This window comes from Eschrichtius robustus, chromosome 17, assembly GCF_028021215.1.
Source record: "Eschrichtius robustus isolate mEscRob2 chromosome 17, mEscRob2.pri, whole genome shotgun sequence".
NCBI classification, from domain to species: Eukaryota; Metazoa; Chordata; class Mammalia; order Artiodactyla; family Eschrichtiidae; genus Eschrichtius; species Eschrichtius robustus.
Window position 1 is genome coordinate 24427433 of NC_090840.1, and position 16377 is coordinate 24443809.

Genomic DNA, 16377 nt, shown 5'->3' on the forward strand with positions numbered 1-16377 from the left:
AGCAGGCAGTAGACCGTGAGTTATAGCTCTCCTCACCCCAGCTAAGGCAGATTGGACTAGGAATAGATATTGTCCAAGCCAGACTATTTAGTTTTCATCTCTTTTATTATCATTCCTAATATAAAAACAAGACTTAAAAAAGGTTAAATCAAATGTCCAGTTGTCTATCTTGCAAGAGGCAAAACTCGGATTTGTGTCCAAGACTGTTGAACTCCAAAGCCTGCTGCCTTGCTGCACAAATACATATGCTTGGTCTTTGCAGGTGAATAGGTCAAGTTCTAGTGGACATGGCCTTGGCCTAGAGGAGGGTCTCCAGGCTGGCTTGGTATCAGAATAGACATTGCCTTTCCTCTGTTTGCCAGCTTGTGTTTACATGACCCAGGCAACAGGACCAGCGGCGTTGCATGAGCAGCTAATGCATCTGGGCAGTCATTGCCAAGGGAATGGGTTTGAGTTGTAATTATCAGGGCTGAACTCTAGACCAGGGGGCTCCAATCCCTGGGCCTCGGACCGGTACCGGTCTGCGGCCTGTTAGGAACCGGGCTGCACAGCAGGAGGTGAGTGGCGGGATCCAGCAAAGCTTCATCTGCCGCTTCCCATCGCTAGCATTACCATGAACCATCCCCCCCATCACTCGCATTACCTCCCTCCCCAACCCCCTCCCTCCCCAACCCTGTCTGTGGAAAAACTGTCTTCCACGAAACTGGTCCCTGGTGCCAAAAAGGTTGGGGACCACTGCTTTAGATGAGAGATGTACCTACAACATGTTTCTAAAAATAGCCTTGATGGTGAGCAGTTGATATGGGGAAGATATCCCTCTGGTTTTAAATTATTTTTACAACTGTAGGTAAAACCTCAAACCCTCTAACCCCTGTAAACCTTTCTTGGATACCAGTTAGTTATCCTTTACTCAAATAAACAGCCCCCAAGTAGAAGCAGATACACAAAAACTTTTATTAAGTGGAAGTTAGACTTCATGGTAATTAACCAGTTACAAGTGCATTTCAATGCATGTGTGTGGACACCGTAGAAGTCAGAATGGTCTTCCTGAAAGTCCAGTGTTCTGGCTCGGCACGTGCCAGTGCAACCCAAGGTAGAATCATACACGCAGGAAATACAGGGCAACGATGACGTCAGACTAGATTGCAACACCATATTCATTGTTACAGCTAAGCATTACAGAACATGAAAGTCCAAAGACCAGAAGACTATTACTAAAGTGATTCTTACTACAGACCTTTACTTCTACTTAAATGCTTCCATAGGACCAACGTAGCAAATCCTCAACTCTGGGGGGACAGCACCATTTCTATATTTTATGCTTAAATGGGCCACAGAAACTGTAAACATTCAGTGGTCCTTGTGATGCCCATTGCAGGTAGATGCCAGCTGTCCCCTTGGGAAAGTGCAGTTTACTTTTACTGGTGTCGACATTTTACATTGTAAATCTTCCATCTGAAATTTTTCTTCTCTTTCAATTAGCACCAGTTTATTTGAAATAGTTTTCCTGGTGTTAAATATTTAGGAAACATTTTTTGTTTAACCAACACACAAAGTCCCAAACAATGGAAAGCAAAAAAACATTCAAAAAGTTGTTTTAGAGAACAGCATTTAGAAAAACAACATCATTTAAACATTCGACAGATCTATGTACAAGGTGCCCAAAGCTGGCAAGGAGCATGGCTGAGGAACAGTCACATAAAAGGTTTATTAACCTGAACCTTCTCAGGCTGTATTTACAGTCGGATAGGTATTCAGAAATGTAGTATCAGAACATCTGAATTTGGCTAAAAATCATATAAAAAGACACATCCCCACCCCCAATAACTTCTAAATAGGTAGCAAACATGTCCAGTATAACCACAAGTACCAGGTTTAGAAGTGTGTTTTTCCATATTTTACATACAAACAGCTGAGAAACTTTCTCAGTGGACACAGAAGAGATCCGGAATGGCAGAGAAATGGAGTTCTTTATTTCAACATTGTCAGATGAAGGAAAGAATTTTTTTCATGCTGAGTAATGTAGGAAAGTACTGATTAAGGAGCAAAGATAAATTATCAGGGAAAAAGGTTTCAAGGAAATACAAAATCTAAGAGGGCTGAAGAAATGTGTGTATGTTTTATATGGACTTTCCAAAAAATACAAGTAATGATCTCCAAATAACTTTGAAAAAAAGACCAATGATTTTGCTTTGCTGGACAATATTTTTATGTTTTGTTCTTCAAAACTATATAATCCAAACCCTTTGGAGAATAGTTTTTTTCCTTAGATTGCGACTTAAAACACAATAGACGCAACCTATGCTATATTCATCCAAGGCAATACTCATTAACTTCATGTAGTTTTGTTTGCTTGTTAATCCAGTGTTACTAGAACAGTCACCTTTAAAAGAACTGGGCCCATTTTTGTAACTGCCCACATTTCCCATTTCTGCTGCAGAAGTGAAATATAAACCATTTCTCCTTTATTCACTTCATGGCTGAATTTGTTTAGAGCCTGAAATTTCAATGCACTGTCTTTAAAAATATCAGCTAGAACTATGTAGATGGAAGTCCTACGACCCCGTAATGACATGCATTCAAAGGTGTTTTGAACAATTTGCAGTTGTGGTAAGTCTCTATGAAAAAAATTGACTTGGATTGGATACAAAATAACATTACTCTTTGAAAATGCATAGTTTGTAACTTTTTACATTCATTCACTAATATTAAAGACTTTTGTTAAGCCAGTACTTACCTCCGAATGGTGGTAAGATTGCATTTTGAAAAATCTCTAAAAATTGGAGAGCATTGCCTCATTGCTTTTGAATTAGTGCCCGATTCCGAGTTAATGCCGGTCACGTTAACACCCGCATCGTACAGGAAGGGTTGCTTCTTCTGTCTTTCTCTTTTTTGTCTAGCAGGCACTAAAAAGCAATGCTTTCTACTCTCAGCAATTTCCATTAAATACCCCATTTTAGCTATTTTATAATTTCATTTTAATAGGTTAGATTTGGTGTAGAAAACAATTTGAAAGATGGCTTATTTCTTAAAAGTAGCATGTTTTTAAACCCTATCATGGATGAAGGGCAACAGAGGTCTTGTATTGACTGTGGTTCTCTCTATCCCCGGCTCCCTCATTTGAAAAAGATGACCGCAGGCCACTCGGCTGTTGTATTTGATGATAGTTACAAACCCTTTGGGACCTAGCGATTTTTTCTTATCCTGAGTTCTTCCTCTAAGTATATAGATTTTGATACATGAAACACTTTGGAAACTACACTAGTGTCTGGTTATTCCAGAGAGCTTATGTTTCAATGGCTGACTATCGTCCAACCATTAATTATAAAAATAGGAATTTAAGGGCATGTTGTAGGAAAATACTGATTAATGACATTTTAAAAAAACGTATATGATCCGCATGCCTGGGTTATTTTACACCCAGGACATTTTCAGTTATTGAAGTCACAGAATTAGTATATTTGGGGAGTATTGAGTTCTTCCCTAAAAATCTAAATCTATTCTAAAGCTTTCTACCAGTGATCACAGAGGTTCCCCCAAACAGTCGGGATACTTTGGAAGAAGAAGCTTTGCTATCATCACAGGGCTTGGTCAAGTCACAGTCATTGCTTTCCAATTAGCAGAGTGTAGGGGAAAAGGCATAAGCAAAGCAAGCATTTGTAATCTGCAAAGTGATGCATCTTTTTTTTTGGCCGTACCACACGGCACACAGGATCTTAGTTCCCCAACCAGGGACCAGGGATCGAACACGTCTCGCTGGAAGAGCAGAGTCTTAACCACTGGACCGCCAAGGAAGTACACCCCGTGATGCATCCGTTTTTTTTGTTTTTGTTTTTGCTTTTTAATTTCCCTTGGGTGGGAGTAGTTTATGGATTATGCTACACTGTATATCCCTGAGGGGTAATCCCATCTCTGGAGCCACTGGCCCCCAAAGCTCTGCCTCTTTCCTTTCTGTCTCGGCCATCTGTGCCCAAAACATGGGAAGGGGGCTCCACCAGGGTGAGAGACACGTGCTTCACAACACGAGCAGACTGGATGAGTTTTCTCTTTGCATAAATATAAACTTAAAACAGTTATACCCTGCAGGAGCCACTACCTTTTCACACAATAAAGGTCAATTCCATTTTCATGCTCTGTAATCCTGGGCAGAGGTCAGGGCCTAGAGCAATGAACGTGAAGCTCTCTTCCTCTGCCCTGATCACTCCATTGGCTTTGCTCTGGAGGGGACCAGTGGGGTAGGGGACTTGGGAGGTGGGCTTTGAGTCAAAGTGAAAGGATTAGGTATCTGCCTTGTCATTCTTTATCAGTGAGTCTGACCAAATCTTTTGTGATGAGCATGGCAGGTTGTCTGCTGACCGACCTGCTCTCTGAATGATCACCCAAAACTGTTCAGACAAATGGAAGCATTTCCCGGAAGGAAGGGTGTAGCCTCATAGACTAAGCCTAACATACCAGTCCTGGTAATATTTATTCCCTTGGACCTTAATTGAAGAGTGAGAGATCAGGAACACAGAAGCAAAAATATTTCATCCGGGGCTTCTGGAAGCAAACATACATAACAGCATGGCCTCTGGCTTGGGCGGATAAAGGCAAAGAGGAGAGGGTAACATTTTACTAGCGAATTCGAGGTGGTTGCCGAGATGGGAAAACAAGACTAGTAACTAGAATGGGAACTGTCCTTTCTCTCCCTTAACGCTCAATTTCTTCTTCTGAATGCTGGTTTTTCCTCTGTAGTCAGAGACGTAAAGAGAATTCAGAAGAAACTAAATGAGCCACTTTTTTTTTTTTTTTAAAGAAAATTACTTTCTTTAATGATAGTGCTGTTGCCTTTTTCAGGAGTTGCTACTTGCTCCCCTGGCTAGTTTTTCTGAATTAAAAATTTAGAGAAAAAAAAAAATTTAGAGAATTGCCCCTAGTAAGTATGTAAATGTAACGGTTAATCAGACTTGAGAATTAATTTTTAACACTTTCATAATATAAATAAAGGGGATCTTTCCTTTGGAAGCTGGCAGTTAATAATTATGTGGATGGTGCTCAATAGGAAAGAATATTTTTAAGAAACAAGGACTACAGTTTAAGTGTTGAATTCATAATCTCCACCTTCTTTCAGAAATCTATAGTTTTTTTTTTTTGAGTGGTAGCTTCTTTCTTCTTCCCTAGAGCTTGGGTCCTTTGAAGTCCTGCCACTATCATGGCATTGGTGCTTACCACTGCAAAACGGGTTTCTTCTCCAGCAGAGGAGGAAAGCTCACTGTTTCTTCCTCCAGCACCGTATTGCTTTCGAAACATAATAAAAGTATCTTTTATCAAAAAGCCTGTTAATGAAGCAGGTGATGGGCCAAAAAGGTTTAGGCCCCATGACTAAACTTGTGAGGGGCTTTACCCTAAACTCAGGATGTGAAACCTGTGAGCTGATGGGAGAAGGGGAAGATGAAATCCGTTCAGGGACTGGTCAACCTTTTAATCACTCACAACGACAGAAATCTCAGGCACTGCCAATGTTGTTTAAATTGTATTCATATTTAAACTTGACCTAACCATATTACCGGGTGTTTCCAACATTGAGTTGACAGTATTTTTCAATTTGATCATTACAAATTGTAAATTTGAGCTGTTTTCAAATTTGGGGGCATCAACATAAGTTTACATGGATAACAAATGTTGAATGTTAGCGGCAAAATAACTTTTTTTCCAAGGAGTCAAGTTTTACTCAGAACATTGCACCAGCTAATCAACTCCTATAATTAATCACTTAGATAGTTGGAATCTAGGGAATAGGGGTCTGGTAGGTACCCTAAAGGGATAAATTCGGGGGTGATTGAGTGTGCATTTGACAATGTGAATGAGTGGGCTCTATATTTCTATGCTGAAGTACCTGGATTGTAAGGATGGGTGAAGAACATGGGTCCCTGGGTCTTCTCAGGTCTAGAGTCATTCTGGAAGACTGAGGTCTGAGCCAGCTCTTACACACGCTCTTTCCCTCCTCCCTCCAGGCAGTAATGAGGCCGAGTCACAGGTTGAAGACCACTTGAACCAGGTTGGCCTTGGAGGTGGTGATGGTAATCTTAAATATTCTTATTTTACACTGGGTTCTAGGGAAGGTCAAATGAAGTCATGTATCTGAAAGAGACATACTTTCTCATATATGTGAAAGGGTTAGTGATTATCCCAACACCATCAGGACTCTGGTGTAAGACACAGTCTAAAATAGCTTAGTTCATCCAAATGAAGGAAGCAACGTCTAATTTTTTCCATGACACATTTATTCCCATTTTGTCTTTGCCCTCAGGGAAAGGTGTTAAGGTTTTCTACGTGGAAAAACTCCATTTTGAGGTTACTGGACATTCTAAAATACCTAAGTACCTACCAGTTCTGAAGCAAGGATTTTGCCATGTCAGAGGTGAAACAAAGGAACTTTTATCCTGGGATGCAAACTCATGAGGCAGGATGGAGTGGGAGGGGGTGTGGAAGGGTTGGCAAAGGGCTTTGGCACAAGGAGGCAATGTGTGCTATCTTAAACTGCAGGGGCTCCTGGCTGCCTTCTCCAAAGGCACAAGGCTGTTCTTTGCCAGCCCTCATCACAGTGGTCACGGCAGTTAAAACAGTAAGAAAGTTAGGATTACAGTCATTCCATGCTTTGGGGCCTGGCCCGGGCACGCCAGGAGGCAGAGTGACAGCTGAATAACGCTTCAGTATATTTTGATCAGAGGCAAAGCTAGTTTAAGGATATTGTATTTTTATCTTCAAGTCTTCCATGAGAATGATTTCTGGGGAGAACTGGCCTCTTTCCCTTCTTTGATTTTAGTTGCCCAGATGGTACCGATGTGTGAGTTTGTAGGGCTGATGGAAGAACTTGAACTGATGGCTATGGAAGGTGAAATCTGCTTTTCCCAGCAGTTGAAACTGGTGGCCAAAGGCTGCATCTGCCCACATACAGGTTCTCTTTGGTCTGCACACCGTTGGCCAAGAATCTGAGTTTAGCTTAAGTGTCAGGTAACATTATATTTCCAAGTCAGAAGATCTAGCAGCCCCAGGCCTGATTTCTGTATGGTTCTGATTGTCTAGAGCTGGGATCCCCCTTTAAAGGGGGTGTGTGTCCTCTTCACCATGATCTCCGTCATTCTTTAGTGTCCTTCTTCTGCCTGATCTGAATCGCTCATTTACAGAATCTACCTGTTCTTTCCAAGGCATCTGCTTAGAAAGGATTAGGAGGCTTCTATTTAAATAGGAAGCAAGACTCATTTGGTTCAAAACCATGCAGCAATAAACACTTCTTGGGAACCTTTAATTCCAACATTAGAGATATTCCAAGAGAATGAAGATGGAGATTTGGGCTGCTTCATCTCAGAGATGAGGCTGTATACATTTTCCCCCAACTCCATGCATTTCTAGTTCTCATGTGTGCAGATTCTAAAGCCTGTTAGAAAGCAAAGTCAGAGTGACCCTCTGACCACCTTACAGGGGTTGCCCAACGGGTGTACGACCATTCTATCCCAGCTTTTCTTTTGATGTTATCTGCATACTTGACTAATTAGTCTAGCTTTTGAATTACCGAAATCTTAGAAAGAAAAGATGCTTTCTTGCTTTAACAGTGAGTGGGCTAGAAAAAACTGTAGAGCATTATGAAATGGTTTTGGCAAAGCTCAAAATTATTTGTACGGTTAATCAACTCTCCATGGCTGCCTTCCTTGTTTCCTGACTCTTGGGAATACAGTGACTTTCTGATCTCAGACTTGCCTGTCTGTGAATTCTTCATGTGAAAAATCAAGCACTTGTTCTGGTAAGGAATTTAAAGTTATTTAGTTAGTGCTGGGGACAAAATTATTTTAAACATCACTGATTACCTAAGAATTCTATGTTTGGGTTTACACACCATGATTTTAGAAATTTCCATCAAATGATACTTGCTAGTTAAAAGCAGCTTTGTGGTTCTGGTAGGTTGAGGAATAAGTTTGTCCTTGTGACAGGAATCTATCATTTTACACTAAAGAATTTACAGGTATATTTCTCCCATTGCCTATAAGCATATCTATTAACATTTTAAAGATTTAAGATACATAAGATGATTCTTAAAGTTTTTTTTTTTTTTTCCCCAAAAGTACTTTGAAAACACGCTGGTAAAGATAAATGGAGTAGCTGTTGCCATCTTGATTCTCTTGTAATAATCTTCCAGCTGATCTGCATTTCTACCCTTGCTGCAGAGGGTTAATTGAAAAGATATGCATCAGAACGCTTGCTTAAAAGAGGCATAGCCCTTTGTTTGGAGAGCAGGAATTGCTTATAATATTAACACTTCCTGTCTGGTAAAATATTGTATTTTAAAAAATAAGCTACAATGTATAAAACCAAGGTCATTTCCCACAAAATGTTCATGTTCTTTGTGATTACAAAACACTGCATCTTGTAAAATATTTCCAGTTCTGTTAACTTGAGAAGTACTAATGCTTATTATAAAAGTGTCACATCTCTCAGAATTGTAGAAGCCTACGCAGTATATTTCTTGTCTTATTTGGAAAATTAAGTTATAATTATTATTGTATTTAAGATTACATTTTGACACAACACATTACCATTGTGATTCTCAGACTCACAAGAAAAGTTATAAAACATGAGATTGTCTTAAAAAAAAAAAAAAAAAAAAAAAAAAGGAACTATTTACAAAACAGGACCAGAAGTAAAATTCCCATTTTGATTTCTGGTCCTATGATAGATACACCTTTTAAAGCATGTATATCATTGATTGGATCTGGACTTTTTCAAAGTCAGTCGCAATAAGCAAACCAGTCGGTTTTAAATGCATTTTATACTTTCTTGCTCTAGTGGTGTGCATTACTTAGTGATACAATTGGTACCTAAAAGTGCTAAGCTCGTTTTATTTACTGACTTCCGGTTCGACTAGTTACAATGCAAAAGACAGAAGGAAACAGTTCCGCTCTGGAGGAATTCCCACAGGTATGGGGAACAGGGAAAGCGTGTGTGCTGCTGGTTGGGTTATTTTCTTAGAGAAATGAAATTTCCAGTTGACCCGTGTGCCCAGCGCTTTCTCCAAAATGATCCACATCCTCATCCATATTCATGAATCGTGCTCTGTTTCCACTCATTTGTATGCACAAATTCTTCCCTGCGTTCATACAGGTCAGAGCTACAGTTGATGTGGTTGACAGAAATTCTACAGGGTCATGAGAAAAAGCAGCACCTTGTCCACAAAAGTCCATGGAAGTTTGCTCCTTAACCTGCTGTTAAAGTAAAATGCACGTCTTTCACGTCCCTCACCTATAGAATTCAGCTAATAACCAGTCATCCAACCGGCTGATTATAAAAAGGAACACCAAGGTGTCATATTCATAATTACATTCACAAACAGCCTTACATGAGTCTGTGAAAACCCACCAGGGACTATGCTGTGGTTCAGATGTCAGCCTTAGAATGCAGGTCTAAGAAACAAAGAAACTGTTCTGTTTCATAGAGCATTCCTCCACACCTCAAAAAGTCGGTACTGTCCAGTTCATGGCAATTTGTCTTGAAATGGTATCATGTTCATTAAAAAACAAACAAACAAACAAAAACTGTTCTGACTAGAAAAGATGCTGGAGATAATAAAAACCTTTCTAGTCTTAGGATCCTCCAGATCTATTTTTCACATACCCTTTAGTTTTCCCTGAGGAAAAGAATTTTTTTACAGTATTTTGCTACTATTCTCAAGGTATTCTCTCCCCTACGTACAAGTTCTGTCACTTTTCTCTAAACATTCCCAAGTGAATGCTGCGCTTTTCTTTTCCAATGAAGTCAGATGAAGGCGGAAATGGGTTTTAGCAGTGCCGGCTAATTCAGAACCCAGGGCTGCTTTCAAGTGTGGCTTAGTGTGACACCAGCGACAGTGGACTTCAACTTAAGTGATCTTGAAATTTGATAGAGGGCATGTCAGTTTCAGAAATCTTTTGCAACATACATGTAACTATTTTTTTTAAAGTTCTGTTGGAAAGCCCAAGAACTGTAACACACATCATATTGAAAGTGTTCATCTGCAACACAGTTATGCCTGGACAAAGGATCGTCTCATAAAGGGCACCCACCCTGTTGGTGCACGGAGCTGCTGACAGGCACGCACATTCCTGCTCAGAAACCCACTGCCCTCTTCCCGACACTGGCTTTTGCCAAACAAGGGAGGAAACTTCCCAGCAAGTGAGGAGGAGAGCAGTCTGTGCCCACCGGAGATGCGCACGGCAGTCCTGCATCCCTGGCCTAAGTGCTTCCCGCAAAGGAGCTCTCTCCTTGCTTCAATCAGCTGCTCCCAGAGCAGGAACCTGGCAGCTCCCTCGGAGGTGCCCAGGGACAGTCACCACCAGCTGATCAGCACTAGCATGGTGAGCCCGAGCCAGGTGTCCACAGCCCTCCTGTATCTCCTCTCTGGCTCCCCACCCACTTGCTACCCGGGTGTTTCCTCCAGGTGGTCACACTGCCTCCCATAAATTGGTTGCACATTCTCTGGGAAGAACTAAGGCTTAAAATGACTGCTCTCTGCTGTGCAGCTATCTGGAGAAGCCTGTCCATCACCAGGAAATGCCTTCTTTGGAGAGAGATGAGAAATCTTTTCTGAAGGAAAGGGTAACGGGGAGAGAAAAGTCAAAGGCTACCACATGCCTTCTTTAGAAAGGCTCTGGGACCAGAACCCACTGCATTGCCGTTCCTTTTGCACAGACAGGTGCCCGTGATGGGCGAGGCTTTGGTCAAGCAGCCACATGCCCTGGGGCTTCCCTTCCCACCCATACTCCCCTCCACCTGCCAAATGAACACAGAAAAGAACGTGGTACCACAGAGAAGGCATAAAACAGGGACTTCCCTGGTGGTCCAGTGGTTAAGACTTTGCCTTCCAATGCAGGGGGTGTGGCTTCAATCCCTGGTTGGGGAGCTAAGATCCCACATGCCTTGGGGCCAAAAAACCAAAACATAAAACAGAAGCAATACTGTAACAAATTAAATAAAGACGTTAAAAATGGTTCACATCAGAAAATCTTTAAAAAAAAAAAAAAAGAGGCATAAAACAAATCTTGGACTTAATTTGGCACTTCATTTAGTTCCAAAATGTAACAAAATAGCTCTACATTTTTTTTTTTAAATTTTAGCATTTATAATCAGTGCTGTATATTGCAATTTGTAGCTTTCTGGGTGGCTTAAAAGAAGTGTCATCCCTTTTCTTCAAGGCCAGGCAGGTGAAGCTTGGTAGTTCCCTAGTCATTACATGCCTCGCTACAGGCAATCAGTGTCTGTGTGCAGGAAGTACTGAGGGTCTGTGCCCACCTCAGAGCTAGAGAAGAGGACACACAGAGCCCCGGGCTGGCCAGCAGAAAGGAGCCCTGCGTGAGTGTGAGATGCAGAGAGTGTGTGTGAAGAAGGCTTTGGAAAGGAGAAGAAATCCCAAGGAAGCTGCATCCAGCTCTACCCTTTGCTTGTATCGGTGCATTGGCTAATACCCAGGCAAGGACTGAGCTTGGCTCAGCCAGGCCAGAGCCTAGCACTAGTCACGGGCTGTACCTCTGGGGGCAGAGCCACAGAGCCTCACTCTAGGATTGCTCCACAGCCACCATCTCTCCCTCCTTGTGTCCCAAAGTGCTGGGAGTAGGGGACGGATTTAGCCCCTCATCACTTTAATCTCTTTTGATCAGTGACTTAATCCAAGGATCAAGGGCCATGGAACTTTGCTGAAGAGAAAACCCTCTGCTCCACTACTGCACCCCAACCATCACTGAAGTCCACGGTGAGCCTGCTGAAATGGCTGACCAGCCTTGGACTGACCGTGGCCACTGGGCAATCCAGCCACAGTGCAGGGCCTTCTGGACCAGGCCAGAGCATCACCTCCCAGCAGAGATGCTTGTGGGTGAAGCGACAAGACACCAGGGAGGAGAAAAGACAGGCTGGGGTAGAGGATGCAAATACGTTTCTGCACTTAAAAAACCCTTTCCTGGCTGACTTTGTTAGTGCTCAAACATACATTATAGCTGGTGCTGTATTGATTGGTAATCACGATGTGATATTAAATGAAGCTCTTTCTCTGCTCTTAAAATAAGTGTTTTTAAAGAAAAAAATAAATGAAGGAGGAAAACAGGATCTCTTTCAAGGAATAATGCTTCAAATGTCATGTGAGAGTTTAAAAAATAAAATTGCCAAAATATATGAACGCACAGATTGCAGATGTTACACTGTAGAACCTCCTTCTTTTTCCCTTGCTTAATAAAAAAAAAGAGGATAGTTCTTATGACTAGATGACTTCTTTCTACTCTTTCAAAAAAAAGCGTATGTACAATCTCTAAATATATTAAACTTTGCTCTGTGCAATTTCATTTAACATTCCTATGGCTGATCCTAGGCCCCCGTCCCGACACAGTGCATCCTATAAGGTGCTCTTACTTCTTTGCATAGGTATAGGAGGAATAACTTTAGCAGGGCAATCAAGAGTAGGGTAGACAGAGAATGAGCTTATTTATAGGGCTTGACAACTACTCCCCTGTCCCCGCACCACTACCACCAAGACAGACAAACAAACAAATACCACGCTAGAAAGCCTAATAAATGGAACACAGTGCAAGCCCTGGTCCTATTAAATGGAGAGATTCCTATACCAACACGCATTTTCCTTTTGGTGTTCTGTATGTTCCCTTCTGAGCAAATTCTTAATGAATAGCTCCAATATTTTGATAAGAAAAATAAAGGTTTGGACCTTCCTTTTCCCCATATAATCTTTACATTGTTCATTAACCCATCTCCCAGACATGCTAAAGCATAAAACCTATAAAAGTGCACTCAGAATGGATGTTGACCTCACATAACTTTCTGAACAGATGGGGACGTGGAGGCTGTGCTCTGCTGTGTAAAGCACACCTGCCGGGATGGTCTGGAGTTCTCTACCTTTTCTGAAAACAGTCAGCGGTGGCGTTTTGAGGGAAGGAAGGCCTGATGAGCCACTGACCTGGCAACAACTGTCAGATAAGCAGTGATGAAGAGATCCGAGCTATGGCTGGCGTCGCATCCCTGAAGGAAGCTCTGAGGCTTACCCAGATGGCAATGCGTGCCAGGTCTTGAGTGCATTGTGGCCGGGAGAGAGTGGGCCGGGCCACCCCTCAGGGAAGGCTTCCGAGGAAGACTCCCAGACGTTTCCCAACAGTGACAGCGGGATGTCCTGAACTCAGCTGGGGCTGAAGTCTGCTGGTGATGTCCATTGTCAATCTTTTTTCAAGCTTATGCCCTCCTGGGCCCTTCAAGCTAACAGCTCTACCGTGGTTCAGTTTGGGGCCATTCTTTAAAACAAAACAAACAAACAAAAAAGACATAGAAAAGATACCCAGAGTGCTGCCGTTTCCTGGCAACACATCATGATGTGTACTGCTCCCAGAAGTCCGATGGAGAACAGGCAAAAGACCATTCACAATGAAAACAGGTATCGCTCTTTGTACAAATGCTACTGAATAACATGTAGCTTTTTTTTTTAAGTGTCAAAAAAACCCCCAAAAATCTCAGAAACGGCATTATCCAGAAAATTTATCAAAATAGGCCTCCTTTCCAGGAAAAATGGGCTTGGTTGGTTCGATTGCTACAGAAGTCCACAGTTTTCAGAGCTAGACATACAGCAAAAAAAAAAAAGTTGATTTTGTAAGGAAAAAAGTAGTTACAGCTGCTCTCGGCTGGGTTCTCAGCAAGAACAGTGAGGGTGGTGACCTTTTTTGTTTTTTGCTGTGATCTCACCAAGGTTCCCGGAAGTGCTTTCCCTGGGTTTCAAGTGTGTTTTGTTCAGAAGGAAAAGCGCTTTCTGACACCCTCAGCACAAGTCGAGGGCAGGAGTGTCTGGGCGACGATCAGGGGCCTGTGCCATTAGTCAATGAACCGCTGGCAGGCCTTCTTCCAGCGGCAGGCCGTGCACCACATGTCACGGTTCTCCATGCCGTACACCTTCCGGCACTTCTTGCCCTCTCCCCGGGGCTTCCTGTAAGACAGGCCAGGAAACAGTATTCAGTGTGAGGGATTCAATGGGCATTCTTTGGAGGGCTCAAAATACCTGGAAAAATCTAGAAAAAGTTAGGAAACATAGTAGGGCGTCTCTCTAGGTTCAGCCATTAACCTGTGTGGGATGTTTTCACAGCCACTACACTGAACTGTTAAAATTTGCTACTTAATAGTACTTCCAGTACTCTTCAGCTTCTATTTGTCCGTTTGTAGACATGTCCATTTGGGCATCTGCATAACACTGAATTAAATAAGTAAATACAAGAAATACCAGTAGAGAGCATTATTCTTTCAAGTTTTTAAATACGTACTTTCAAATGCTCTCTCGCTTCTCAAATTTCTAGTCTTCTGGTTAAGGGAATCCTGGCGAGGTCCTCCTTGATCTGGATTAAAAACTCTATGTTGTACTTCATTTCATACAGACGTTCATGCAACATGGCTTTAAAGAGACCCTGTAATCAGCATTACCTATTCTGCAAGAGAATTTACTGTAAACTGTGACCCCAGAAAAATAACAAATCTTTATCAAGAGTTAATAGATGGGGAAAACCGTGGGAACAAAAGAAAGGGTGTTTCATCCATTTCAGGGGAATTTTACGAAGATTGTATCTCTGGTTTCTCTTTTCCTCGCTGCTCTACTTTTCAGTTAATTCCCTGGAGAGGAGGCATGTGGGGTGTCAAGCAGTCATACCTTAGGCTGACCGTCCCTCTGGGTGGGGAGGACAAGACGGTGTGAGTGTGCTGTCTCTGCTCTCCTGTGCCCACCGGGTGACTGTGTGTTGGTGACACCTAGTAAGCACATGCAAAACAAAGTTAACGGGACAGGCTCTCCTCACCATGCATTTCATTAGCCTTTGCCACGTGGGCAGGGGTACCCAACCAACAGACACGGAGAGGCTGTGCTTCCTTCACAGAGACCACATGTTAAAATGGATGGGGTGATGCTCATGGCAGAATTTAAAGGCATCCCCCAACAGAAAAGACCCAGCAACAATGAGTACTTTACAAACCTTCATGACTTCACAACACCTCTGCATTCCCAGTTGCCCATTTTCACTTGAATAATATTTTAAACCTTAAAGCATATTCCCATTCCAAGCCTCATCCGTCTCTCTTTTAAAGAAGACAAGAGGTTAAGAGAGTTCTCTGGGATTATACAGCTAGTCAGTGGCAACACACAATGTGGATCTCAGCCTTCTGTGTATTCAGTTAGATCATTCACAGCCAGTAAATAAATGGCTTCTTGCATAAGATGACCACATGGCAGACTCTGGGGTCTGAACAGAGATAAAGGCAAGAAGCAAAGATCCTGAGCAAATCAAGGACGAATGTCAACCTTGTAGTACTTACTGAGCATCCACTATGTGCCAGGGTCACTGACAACAGCTTTACTTTCACATCTACCCCATGTGATAAGTACTCACTGTTCCTATTTTATAGATGAGGAAACCAAGCACAGGGATGTTAAATAACTTGCCCCAGGTCATGGAACTTGCAATGGCCAGGGCTGTACTGAGCTCTCTCTGATGCCAGAGCACGTGTTTAACCCCCTTATGCCCCGCCTCTCAGTCGTAATGATGGGAGGGTCCCCTTTGTTCTCCATTCCTCTTGCATTTCTCACTTATTCTCTTTGTATCACCTGCTCACCTAGCACTAAATATCTTCCCAGCAAATGGGATTCTCAAAGGCTACACAAAACTAATTTTATAACAAAAGATAAATGATGTTTCAAGTAAATATACAATATTGCCATATACAAAAGAGCAAACATCTAATAAATTGATAAACTTAATCACTTAGAAGCCAACATGATCACAGAAATACCAGTACCAACCAACAGTCATGGGAACATTCCATAGAATTGATTTTCTCTAGTACAGGGACCAGTATTTTCTATTTTCTGTCAATGTAAAGGAATGTACATAAGTGTTATTTTTCTAGTCATTAATTTTAAAAAAATTAAACACATAAGGAAAAATACCAACATTTTAAACCATTATTGCCATGAGTCTCATTTATTCTGTACCATTGGTCTTTACTTTTTGCTAAAGTTAGGTGGATTGAGGGCCAGCAGAGGTGAGTGACATACATAATTTTTTAAAAACCAAAGCTTTGGAGTTCAGTGTCTGCATTTGGTGTGGATGGATATGTAGGTTCTTCCAGAAGCAGAATCCCCACCTCCCACTCCCATCCCCCATCCCATCGGGACCAGGATGCATATTAGCACAGTAGAGGGAGTGAACGCTTCAGAGTTTACTACCACTGTAGATGATCTAGAATATGCTCATATGACTTGTTTTAAGTGCTCAGGACAATGAAAAAAAATTTTGTTTTCAAAATTATTGTAGAACTTGTAGAATCCCAAGAGTACCTCTTTATTCA

General features: G+C 41.9%; 1 protein-coding gene across 2 annotated transcripts in view; it reads right to left on the bottom strand.

Annotated features, from left to right (window-relative positions):
* Positions 1 to 12340: 12340 nt before the first annotated feature.
* ZNF704 (zinc finger protein 704) overlaps positions 12341 to 16377 on the bottom strand; it is a 226042-nt gene continuing 222005 nt past the window's right edge. For both annotated transcript variants that reach the window (XM_068525662.1, XM_068525661.1), the window contains exons 8-9: positions 14687 to 14784; positions 12341 to 13975 (exon numbers count right to left, since the gene is read on the bottom strand). In XM_068525662.1, the coding sequence (XP_068381763.1) occupies positions 13864 to 13975; positions 14687 to 14784 (210 nt within the window). In that variant the 3' untranslated portion in view covers positions 12341 to 13863. The remainder of the gene's footprint in view (positions 13976 to 14686; positions 14785 to 16377) is intronic.